The sequence below is a fragment of the Hetaerina americana genome, unplaced genomic scaffold, assembly GCF_022747635.1.
Source record: "Hetaerina americana unplaced genomic scaffold, ioHetAmer1.1.p SCAF_3, whole genome shotgun sequence".
Lineage (NCBI taxonomy): Eukaryota > Metazoa > Arthropoda > Insecta > Odonata > Calopterygidae > Hetaerina > Hetaerina americana.
The window spans coordinates 103,886,845-103,899,127 of NW_027286874.1; the positions used below are offsets into that span (position 1 = coordinate 103,886,845).

General features: G+C 38.7%; 2 protein-coding genes across 2 annotated transcripts in view; one reads left to right on the forward strand and one right to left on the reverse strand.

Moving 5' to 3' along the window:
- Positions 1-4,161: 4,161 nt before the first annotated feature.
- Hou (GID complex subunit 8 homolog protein Houki) lies at positions 4,162-9,477 on the reverse strand. Its single transcript, XM_071588336.1, has 5 exons — positions 9,426-9,477; positions 9,091-9,326; positions 8,761-8,957; positions 8,244-8,441; positions 4,162-5,485 (listed from the first exon to the last, which is right to left on the reverse strand). The coding sequence occupies exons 2-5, from the start codon at positions 9,206-9,208 to the stop codon at positions 5,285-5,287; spliced, it is 714 nt and encodes a 237-aa protein (XP_071444437.1). The 5' UTR covers positions 9,209-9,326; positions 9,426-9,477; the 3' UTR covers positions 4,162-5,284.
- Positions 9,478-9,593: 116 nt separating this feature from the next.
- The window catches only part of RhoGAP93B (MyTH4 and RhoGAP_KIAA1688 domain-containing protein RhoGAP93B), a 120,531-nt gene continuing 117,841 nt past the window's right edge, over positions 9,594-12,283 (forward strand). The window contains exon 1 of the mRNA XM_071587946.1: positions 9,594-9,857. Within this exon, the coding sequence (XP_071444047.1) occupies positions 9,844-9,857 (14 nt within the window). The 5' untranslated portion in view covers positions 9,594-9,843. The remainder of the gene's footprint in view (positions 9,858-12,283) is intronic.

The following is a 12,283-nucleotide window of genomic DNA, read 5'->3' on the forward strand; positions in this document are numbered from 1 at the left end:
GAGCTCTGTTGATATTCCCATCTCATAGTACTTAATGGAGCCCATTTAGGGCAATGTTACAGGTGGAGGCTTTGACCTCACTTAATGTAGGTATATTCTGATCTTGGTCCAACAAATTTTGTCTCATAGGCTATTGATAGCTCATTGATAACAACATCATCTAATAAATCTAAGACTATCTGGAAGGTAGTGAAACAGGAAACAGGGAAAAATAAAATTAATAGCAATACAATATCTAAAATATGTTATAATGGCACAACAATAACAAGTGTCCAAAAAATTTTAGATATTTTCAATGATTACTTTGCCCAAGTAGGTGTCGATCAAACTCCCAAACAGTCACCCACTAACACAGGTACTTCTAAAATGGTCATCAATTCCTCCTCTATATATCTAGAACCTGTTACTAAAAATGAAATATTGAGGATAATCAATCAGTTAAATAATAAATATTCATGTGGCCCTGATGGTATACCTGATGCTGTTATAAAAAGTTGTGCCACCTTTATTGCTGAACCACTGACTGAAATTTGTAATCTTTCCCTAAGTGCTGGTCAATTCCCCTCCAAATTTAAAGTTGCAAAAATTAAAGCTCTGTTTAAAAAAGGAGAGAAGGAAAACATTGAGAATTATAGACCAATTTCCTTACTTTCAGGTTTCTCCAAAATTTTGGAGAAGGTCATGTATCTGAGATTGATTTCCTTTTTCGATAAATCCTCTGTCATTGACAATCATCAATTTGGCTTCAGAAGGAATAAGTCCATTAATGATGCCCTTTTCTCATTTACAAGGAATATATGGAATGCCTTAGATAGTAATAGTCATGTTGCAGGGCTTTTTATTGATTTAAAAAAAGCTTTTGATACAGTTAACCATGGAATTCTTTTGAAAAAATTAGAAACATATGGTATAAGAGGCAATGCAAAGGACTGGTTTAAATCATATTTAACTGATAGGTCACAATATATTGAAATGAATTCATCTGTATCAAGTACAACTTCTGTTATTTGTGGAGTTCCGCAGGGCTCCATTCTTGGACCACTACTATTTTTAGTCTTTATAAATGATTTACCCATTCAGTTAATGAACGAGGTAACAGAAACTACACACAATTTGATGAACTGGCTCACTGACAATAAGCTATCTTTAAATGTTTGTAAAACACATTATTTAAATTTCAACCTCCAGAAGAAGTTAATAAATTATAATCCAATAATTAACGGTTGCCCCATAAAAGAACTAAAGGTAACAAAGTTTTTAGGTATTTGGATTGACTCTAATCTTTCATGGGAGGAACATATTAATAAATTAACTCAAAAACGGGCACAAATCTGTTATGCATTCCGTGTACTCAAGGAAATCATTTGCATTAAGGCATTGAGAACTATATATTTTGGCTATGTGCAGTCACTTCTCAATTATGGTATTCCCTTTTGGGGCTCCTCTATCTTCCTTCCAAAATTATTTAAAATGCAAAAAAAGATTATTCGCATAATAACTAATTCTAATAATAGAGCTCCCAGTAAACCTATTTTTGAAAAACTAGAAATCTTACCTCTTCCTTGTATGTACATTCTTGAAACAGTGTCTCTTATTAACAAAAATCAAGACATGTTTATTAAAAATTGTGACCTTCATAGTCATAATACGAGAAGCCAAAATGCATTCCATGTAAGTCAGCACAGAGTAAATAAAACGATTAAAGGGATAGATCATCAGGGAATACTTATGTACAATAAATTGCCTGCTTATATTAAAAATATCAAAAGTTCCTTTAAATTCAAGTGTGCCGTGAAAAAACTACTTTCATGTAAATTATTCTATAGTGTAGATGATTTTCTAATGCATACCATTTTAAATGTATAATTGGAATGTGTTAATCCCAAGAAAATTGTAAATTGTATGTATTTGTCATATTGTTTTAATATTTTGCATAACGTCTTTTATTGATATGAAGTGTAAAACATGTATTGACAAAGCCATGCATAATTCTATGCCTATGGTGAAGAAATAAATTGAATTGAATTATTATTTGGCTCAGGTTGTAGTAATCCAACATTCAGGTCAAGAGGGCCACCAATGGATCTACCTTTGAGGATTAACATACAGGTTTTAAATCTATTGAGCATAAACTAATACTGAAAGGAACATTTTTTCTTGTACTAAAAATTTGGAAAGAGAATGGTCATAATTAAGGAACAAATTGAGTAGCTTCAGGCGTGATGTGGTGGAAGTCGAGCATAATGAATAACTGATTGAAACACTTTTCCACTTGATAATCCCTCCCTCGTTTCCTACCATGTCATCTCCCCCCCTTCCGGAATGTTTATAAGCCTGCACACAACTTCAGTTTGTTACCTGATGATGATGTAATACATCGAAACCCGGTCGTAAAATGAAAAAAAAAATTTTTATCAAGTGGAAAAGTGCTTTGATCAGTTATTCATCATTAAGGAAATTTAACTCTTGGAATTGCAAACACAAAAACAATATGGCCACATGAAGTAATTGGAAAAAACTGGCAGTGGGCAATCCTGAGCCCCAGTCCTCATACCTTACTAGAAAACCATTTTGTCTAATGGGTCAATGCTACATTTATTTTAATTATAGCAGTCTATGGGTTCTTCTTTAAGTGATTTGTCTACTTGTATGCCAGTATGTGCACTACTCAGCATCAACATTTTTTGACTTTTTAGCATGCCACAATGATATCATGGTTTGCAGGTTGTATTGTAAAGTGGGTTCTTAGATTCCTCAACGAATGGAAGTATTTCCAATGCATATTTATTGAGAGTCCAAAACTATGGTGCTCTTTTTCATGAATCTGGGTAAGGTAAACTGATTGTCCCAAGTTACATTTCTACCTTTGTTATTCAATGGGCTGATGAATTTTTATCACTGTTCCCATCGATACTTTTCTGTTCTCCATCAATTCTTAAATTCGGAAACACAGGAGAACACTTCTTGCCTAAAATTTGGTTGTAAACTTAGTATTTTATGCCATACTTTTCCCGTTTATTTCCCATACATTGTAAGAATGGTCATACTTAAATGCCATCCATTCATTTGAAGTCGTGTCCTTGCTAGATTTACCACAGGCAATAGTTTTAATTCATCTCACTTTTCTGAACCCTAGTGGAATTCATTGCCATCTTTGCCCAAAGCTTGATTTTGTATAATGTGTAAAATCTTATTCCCCAAATAAACGATTTGCATGTACATTGATTTGTAAAGAAGGGGGAGGGCATGAGGTGACTTAGAAGTAGGGATATCTCATCATAGTCTTTTGGTGACTTCCTTTTTAAATGGGTGGATATTTTTGAATGCAAATAATAATAATTTATTTGCCCAGCAATTTGTTTGTATAGACATGGGCAAGGAGGTGAAAGAGGAGGGAGGATGTTCCATGAGATATATTAGATGACATATTGAAATGTCCTTCATGAATATATAAACTAAAGTGAAAGAAATCAACAGGAAACCCATAAGAAACCAGGGGTCACTATGGCTCTTCTACAATCCAAAGTTAATCATCTTTTTACTTGGACGAGGAACGACCTTCCACTTTCCAAACTAAAAATACATGTACTATGCTCCCAAAATACTGAAATGCTTTTTTTTTCAAGGTTATAAACCATTTACAGAAAGTTGCTGGAGGAAATATGAAAATAGCAGAAGAAATGAATGGAAGCTATATTAAAAGGTAGTGGTATGTTGACAGCTGCAATAGAAGGGAAAGTGAGGTAAAGGAGGGAAGAGAGTGGGTTTTTTAGACAGCATGAAGGCCGGTAGATGGTGAAGAAAATGTTTATCATTAAGTTTAAAGCCTTGAACCTTGGTTTGGCAGTGTTTAAGAACGTATGAAGGGCTTGCTACAAGGTGAAAATGAGCTCGGAAGCATGGCAACTGCAATCACAAATGAATGTTATCCTAATCAAATAGTGAACGTACAGATTTCCTCTTCAAAATCACAAACAAAGTTTTCATGAAATTGAAGGCTAAATAATATGAATTAAAATTGTTCCCGAGCTGTGACTGAAAATTATTGATAAGAAACAGATATTCAAAACAATGAAGTATTACTAAAATCAGTTTTTTGAAAACATCTCCACAATCTCATGTACAAAGAGTTCAAAATCACACTATGGTAAGACAGCTTAATGATTTGCTCATTGAAAAATTTTTTTATTAGCATAACATTGATTACAAAAGTTTATTTCCACATGTGCAGAAAATTTATTTACATGGATAAAATGAAACTTAAATCAGCACTTAGTCTCATTTTCCGGCACTTAATTTGCCCCAAAATCACTGTTCTCTCAACTAATACCTTTGCAACTTTCTACCAGTCTTTGCTGAATGTTAACTGATCACCAAAACCTATGCCAAAGTACATGTTTAACAGGTATCTATCTAACAGTTTCAAAATTACTGCAATGATTCATATGTTAAATCACATACACCACACACATTTTGTACCCTCAAACAACCCTAAAAGGCTAAAAGGTAATAATAAATACAAAGATGGTAACCACAATGGTGCAGAACTACAAGAAAATGTGCAACAGGCACATTTAGAGCACAGGGGGGGGATCACTTTCACAAGCCTAAACTAAGATGCTTCAGAGAAAGTTTCCTTTAAAGACATACATAATAGAAAAACAACTCAGCAAAGACGTTACAAAAATGTGCACCAGAATTGTGGAGTAAACATAATTGAGAATTCTATTCGAGTACTGGGCCCACTCGGGCAAGTCATTCAACACCACATTTTTCACTTAATAATTTGTTTCAAAGTTCAAATTTATCTTTTTATAAATGTCATAATTTTTATAAACTTCTGACATCTAAAAAACAAGTCTCAATTTTCTCACACCCAAAAGTAGTGCCCCACCAGCATCCAATTCAAACATTTTGGATGAGTGGAAAGGGAGATTTGAAAGTACACGGTGGGCAGAATAAACTTCCACAAAACCGTTTCATTTTATCATCAATAATTTATGGAACTCTTTATTAACAGTGGAGGAAAATTTGGGACCTAGTGATAAATACAAATTGCCTTGTGTGGGAATAATTTAACAACCTTATGCAAAAAGCATGTTTTAGCTCTGTTATGGACATTGACCAGACCACAAGTGGTGTTGAAGGCGGCCTCTCCAATGTATCAAGAGCTCAGCATTCACATACTGCAAACATTCATCATTATCTCATCGACGCCTTCCATTTCGTCGCAGTCTTGCATGCTTCTCTGGGCATCCATCGACTCTTCGCTGCAATTGTTGTGTCACTTGCTAGTCGGGGGATCAATGACAGCACTCGCAAGGATGCTCATGCGAGGGTACTTGATTTTTTTGCGGTCGAGCTCCTCCTGTGCCCACAGGATCAGCTTGAGAAGGCCAGTGAGGCGCGGGGGTGGAGTTGATGACCCATCACCCCAGTCACAGTTCTCAGCCCGAAGGATGGCAGCATTGAGCTCACTCGCGACCTGTGAAGAGACAATGTAATATGATTGTGTGTTGGCACGTGCCTCAATGATGACCAGGGTGAAACAGAATCATATGAGGCTTATTCAATAAGGTAAGGGCCGTTTGCTTATATTTAAATATTGGCGCTTCAGAACACAAGTTTTATTTATTTATTTACACAATTACGTTGCAATTAGGCAAATTTCCTGGTGGCAACGGTCAGGTTAGGTCAAAGATAACTCTACAATGAAAATTACATACGAACACATAAAAACAGAAGAGATAAAATATTTTTACATAATGACACTTCCACATCACATACAAACAATATTTTCATGACTACAATGAAGTTTATTACCCAGTGGCTGCTTTACATTTCAACTTCTGCTTTTTACTCCTGCTGTTTTACATCTACTGATTCATTGAGAAGCTACAGCGGCATTTGTTTTGTTTCAGAAGTCGTTTACTTGTCCGTGCATGCGAACAACAATATCTGTGACAATCGTTCATCCCGGCAGCTGTGAAGTGCGATCTGTCATACGATTCTTGTATGCAAAAGGATTGTCAGCTGCTGAAATTTATCGGGAGTTATGCCTAGTTCATGGACCTACAGTTATGAGTGAAGTAAAGGTTAGACAATGGTGCTGTGGTTTTAAAAATGGATGAGCAAATGTCCATGGAGAAGAGCGAAGTGGCAGGCCCAGCATTCTGACTGATGAAATTGTTTCGTAAGTAGAACAAAAACCACGATGTGATCGTCGATTGACGATTAATGGCCTGGCTGAACAATTTCCTCAACTTGGACGCACTACTGTCTACATTATTGTCACGGAAGACCTTGGATACCACAAATTGTGTGCAAGGTGAGTACTGAAAATGCTCACCGACCACCACAAAGAGCAAAGAATGTCCAGTGGACGAAAGTTTTTGACCATCCACCCCCACCGTACAGTCCTGACCTTGCTCCTAGCAACTAATTCCTCTTCTTGCACTTGAAACAGTGGCTCGGTGGACGTTTTGAAACCAAAGAGGAACTCAAGAACGGCGTTGTCAATTGGTTCAACTCTCAGGCGGCGAGCTTCTATGCAGAGGGGTTAAAGAAGCTGGCGCAGTGGTACTAAAAGTGCTTAGAAGTGAACGGCGATTATGTGGAGAAGTGAAGTAGGTTTGTAGCTAACTAAAAGTGCCAATAGAATGTGTTTCATGTGAGTATATTTTTTCCTGTGACCAAACGGCCCTTAATTTATGAACATGCCTCGTATAATGTACTCTTGGAATGGAATGCGATGGACAAAGACAGTGAAATACTGCCTAGATAGGCAACAAACCAAACCCACCACAGCAATCAGGTTGCCCAATAGTTAAGGGAAAGCCACACACAACATGAAATTCAGGCATTGACAGAGCAATAAATAAGGGGGGGGGGGTTGGTATCAGTTAATCAATCCCTGGGTGCTCAAGAGGCATCCATCGCCTGGAATCAAAACGTGGTCTTCTCATCTGTAGCCCAGTTATCTATTCACTCAACTACCACACTCCAGGGTGACAATTATTTGTAATTAAAGAAACTCGATGGCTCCTTGAAGTCTATTCATTTTCAAGACAACAGAATTTTGTAATTGTCTACTGCTTGTGTTCAATGGGTGGCATAGTTTTCAAATGCACTCAGGATCTTAAGGTTAATTAGTACATGTGCAACAATGACCACATTTTATCCTAATTCAAAAGAAGTTCATGACGATATTTTGTAACTAGATCATGCATATCCACCATAGATTTGGGAATACGCATCCTCCACTCATACATTATGCTATTTATTTGAGCCAAAATTGGGTTAAAATAAATTTTCACAATTTCACATTGATACGGTCATCTGATTTGTTGTACAGGCACATTTATGTGACATCATATATCTTCACCAAGATTTATCAACTTGCTATCAAACTTTTTCATGTATTTTATTGGCTTTACTAATATTTATCATGATATTTCCCAGTATTAAATAATTTGCACATTGAACAAAATGGTTATCACTGTCTGACTGTTGTGACGTTTAGTAGGAGGTTATTCACAATTTTAATGAAATGGCAAGGTATTACAAATTTTGACTTATAAACTATTCTTAGACTCAAGGTATGGATCATACCTTAAATGTTTCATCCATAATTAAACGTCAATACATGCATCCCTGTTATAGCATTCAGAACCATAGTTTCTATCATGGTATCACTGTGAACTCAAAGATTTACACTACATCTATTTTTGATTAATGTGTCATTTTGGTGGTACTCTTTGAGATCTCATCACATTTTACAGTGAGATGACATGAAATTTTGCTTTATCTTATGGAAGATGGATGGCCTTCTGTGCCCGAAATTTTTTATTACAATCAATAGCTTGGGTGAAAGTTTATGATAATTCTTACCTAATAACCTCACCAACTCACCCCTTTTTAACATGAAGCCTATTGGACTGTTTGCTGTAACTGATAAGAGTATTTGGTATCACACTTAGTACAGGAGTGGCATGTTAATTCCTGGCTTTCAAACTGACAGGGATATAGAGCCTTCCATACATTGTAACCGTATTATTCGCAAACCTGAGAACTTGTCAACAGGTGCCCTATTTACAGCTAATCTAATTATAGGTTGCCGAATGTTAATGTCCAAATTTGAGAAAAATAATACTGGCAAGGAATCTAAACCAACATATGTGAAAACCTCAAAATTGCGTTAAACTAATGCATGATGATATTCAATTTCAAGCTAAATTACTAACTTTCTGGCGATGGGTGGGGTGCAAAAGATCTGCGAAGGGGCTCTTATCCGGCTCCTCAAATGCCAAGAGTGCTAAAGTCCTTTCCAGTTCCGCCAGCACAGTGGGATCCGACTCGCCGGCTTCGGATAGTTGTTCCTGGGCGAAACGCAATGCTTCCTCCACTCGACCTGCTCTAATCAGTTCTATCAGATGCAATTGCTGAAATAAAATACAATAAAGTTTAAAGAAAACACCACCATAAGCATGGATTAATGTCCTATAAGTGGAATCTCTCTCCTTAAGTCAAAGTACGCAGCTATAAGTGAGCTGTACTTTGTTACTCGAGAGAAAATGGACAAAATACTTTTAATTATTCTATGAATACAACAATACTACTACAACAATAATACTGCAACTAATACACGTTATGACCTGGAGATATCCATATTGCTTGTGAATTGATATGACAATAGACTAGAATGGAAAACAACAATGGAGTGTGTGTCAAGGTTAGGTAACTTTCACGTATTAATCGAACCTGAAGATGGAAGTACAGGTAGCGATCGTTGTCCAATAACTCTGGGTGAAGATGGTTTACTAGTGCCGTGGCTTCTTGCACACGACCTCCTTGAACCGCATCCCTAATGCGAATGCGATCATCTAACGAATCCAAATCAACACTTGGTTTAGCTCCAGATTCCTGCTGAAATTTCTCTGCTGCTTCCTTGAATCCCTCTATAAGCAAAAGTAATGTGTTCAATTGGGGAGCTATATCATTGTCATTCGCCTACACGCATTTATCCACGTAATTTACTCACTCATTTGAATTCATTCAATGCATTAAATTAAGGCAACAGCCGTCACGTACCTGTCACAAGGTAGTTCATAATAAGTTTGTTCATGTCTGCTCTCTGAATATGTAGACCTTCGAGCCTGCTCATCCAATCATCCTTCGTAATACTTTCATGTTTCTCTGTATAACTCATTTTCTTGGTCGACAAAACTGGGTTGCAGACAGTACACAATAGTTTACATCGGAAAAGAGAATTAAGTTGCCGGTTTCACTCAAGGTTTTCTCCAACTTAAACAACAGACGTTAATATTCTGCAAATAATCCAAAAATTATGGTGAGGAAGACACTTATTCTCTTTCAAGAGGTAGATGAAAATAACATTAATGAAAATTGTGCAAAATAATGCTTACGCTCTCCTTATAAACAGTTGAATAAATATATTGAGGATAAGGCGGAAACCGCAGCGCCGACTGAAGTGAAACTCTAGGGCCAGTGTTTTTCATACATTGTACAGGTGTACACTCTACCGGCGAGCTTCGAAGTTAGCCTTTCAGTTCTGCTCACAAGGGGATAAATATTCTACTCCTGTTATGTCAGATGTTGTAGGAATATGTTTGATGATCGTGAGCTTCCGTGTGCATAAGTGGTTGCTGTGTAGTGTATGTGGTTGATTACATTCTACATGCCTTGGACTAGATCATAGGTTTCCATGAGATACCCTCAGGAATGACGAGCAGTTCTACGTGCATAGGAAGAAAGCCCCCGCAGAATACTACAGCTTTATAAAATGGACGAGGATCTATAGTATCGGAGTTCTTATCCTTCAAGATGACATCAGAAAGGTTTGACCCTTTTCTTCATTTATATTTTACAAAAAAATTCAAGTACCTCTCAAGTATACTTTCTAGTCTTCAATCAATAAATTGAAGCTTGTCTATCATGTGCTCCCTATCCTGAGGTAACTCGTTATTTGAATCAGCAATACTACTCGTCAATCGTGATATTATTGGTTTTGAGTTAATGTATCAATAATTCAGTACAGTCTTAAACGTATTTTTAACATACTATCATCATATGAAAAACGTATTGAGCTACGTTTTGAACGGTTACTGAAATTATTTTAGTGTAGAAAGGGCTACTAGGGGTACTATTGGCAGTTTACAAGAGGGAAAACGCATTTTATTGAAAATGCCTTCGTTTATAAGTATAAATTTATCCGTATTTCTTCACTAATTTCATTCTGAATTGATCCCGATCAGTATTTTGTTAGAGCATACATTTGGAGATATCATTTATTTACGTAGACATTTGAATATATACATCCGAGAGCATTTTTATCCCCTTGTAAATGCATACTGTTTTGCCTTCTTGCCACATACTGTAATTATAACTATTTATTGATGAAACTCGCCATAAATCTTCAAATTTATGTGAATAATTGCTTCCTATCAAGTTGTGAATGGCACTGTGTAGCGTTTCCTGTGATATGTCTTGTAGACAGATGACAGTTGAGCGACTGGCCTCAGCTGTTATATTTATATGCATGTATTTTGGATTTTAATTTCGCGTTTTAAGTGAGGAATATTCCCTTTTCCAAGCCCTCCTCATCCCGGAGGCAAGCCTTGCTTCCCGGGATCTCCATCTGCTTGGGCAGTAAGTAATAGGCCACAGAACGTCCGTCTTGTCGTTTCCGTCGGGCGAGTGTCCCCCCACGACTCAATTGCGTGACATGATACTCGCGGATGCCAGGAAAGGGGAATTGAAGCCCCGAGTGCGAATGTCCCAAAGAGCACGTAATTGGCACCATCCCCCCCCCCCCTTTTCCCTCCACACACAACCACATGTCTGCCTTCGTGCATTTTTTCATTCCAGCATCAGTCCCCCCCCCCCCCCATCGAGTGGTTTGGTCCACCACGCCGCCGCGGAGTGCCGTGTGGGCGTAGCAGCATTGTGTGTGTGTGTGCGGGGGGGGAGTGAGGAAGGAGAAAGCAAGGGGGGAGGGGAGGGAGGGATAGGATGGGAAAGAGGGGGGTCGCACACAACGGAGAGAGAGATCTCTTCGGAGGCCGAAATTCACTCGCTTGCAGGCGTCGTCACAGATGAGCCATCTGCCTCCTCCGCTCCTGAGTGAGGAGGAGGGCGTGGTGGTGGTGGGTGGGTGGCTAATTGGGACGACGCCTCGCGTTGCTTGCGACGCTGGGGAGGTGGTCGTCGCGCGCCTTCCATGTCTTTCTCTCTCTTTCTTGTCCACACTGGTGTATATCAATGGAGTAGGGTGTGTGAGGGGGAGGAGGAGGGTGCTTTTCCTTGCCTTCCCCCTCCAACAGGGCGACCCGGCCAGCTGTTCGCAGGAGAAGGGATGTGGTGGTCGTTCGCCCCGAGCGACGGATGGATGCGTTCGACGCTCGGCGTCACGGCAAAGCAAGTTCCCGCGGCGAAGACGATGCCAGGCGAAGGGAAGGCCTCTTCGACCCGAGACTTGTTCATGGCATATGCCCACTCTACGAGTACCTAGTGGTCCGAAAGGCACTGCTTCTCATCGTATCTTCCCGTCCCCCATCCCTTCCCTCCACTAAAAAAGCCAGCAATCAACTCACGAATGTTGCTAACACGAGGACACCAGCCATTGGAGCGATTTGTGATTGCTGACATCCCGTCAAATTTCACTTTCGGGAGGTTTGAATTTCTTTAACTTGAATGCGAGATACTTCACAGTTCTCTAAAATTCAGTTTCCGGAAGTCATGTAAAAAGAGCTTTAAAATCCTGGGAATTCAGGGCGCAAGAAAACTCATCGGTAGGTCGCAAGTGACGGAAAATGTCAGCCCAGACTTGGCCGGAAATTGATAGATTCGTGTTCGTATCCCAGAGTTGGAGAGAATTATTTTTTCGGGAGTAATATCTCTAGTTGTGTGAATACGAGCGTGTGGACCCGCAGGGTTTTGATGTTGCGACATTTCCCGCTGTTTCTTTCAATTCGCCAATCGTGATGTTTCCTGCTTCTGTGGTGAAGAAATGCGCGCGGCAAAAACCAAACCAAACCATTTCTCTGTTCAGAAGTCCCTCTCGTCTACACTCTACGGTATCGCATGTATACCAAAGTAAAGCTTTGATTCTCATGGAGTTGGATTGATTGCCGAATTGGATCGCGTGCAGCGTAGAGGAGCTAGATTTGTAAAACTTTCTCATGAAAAACTGAGTAGCGTTTCAAAATTATTAGAGGAGTTAGGATGGGAATCACTCACGGAGCGTAGGTTAAATGACAGATTA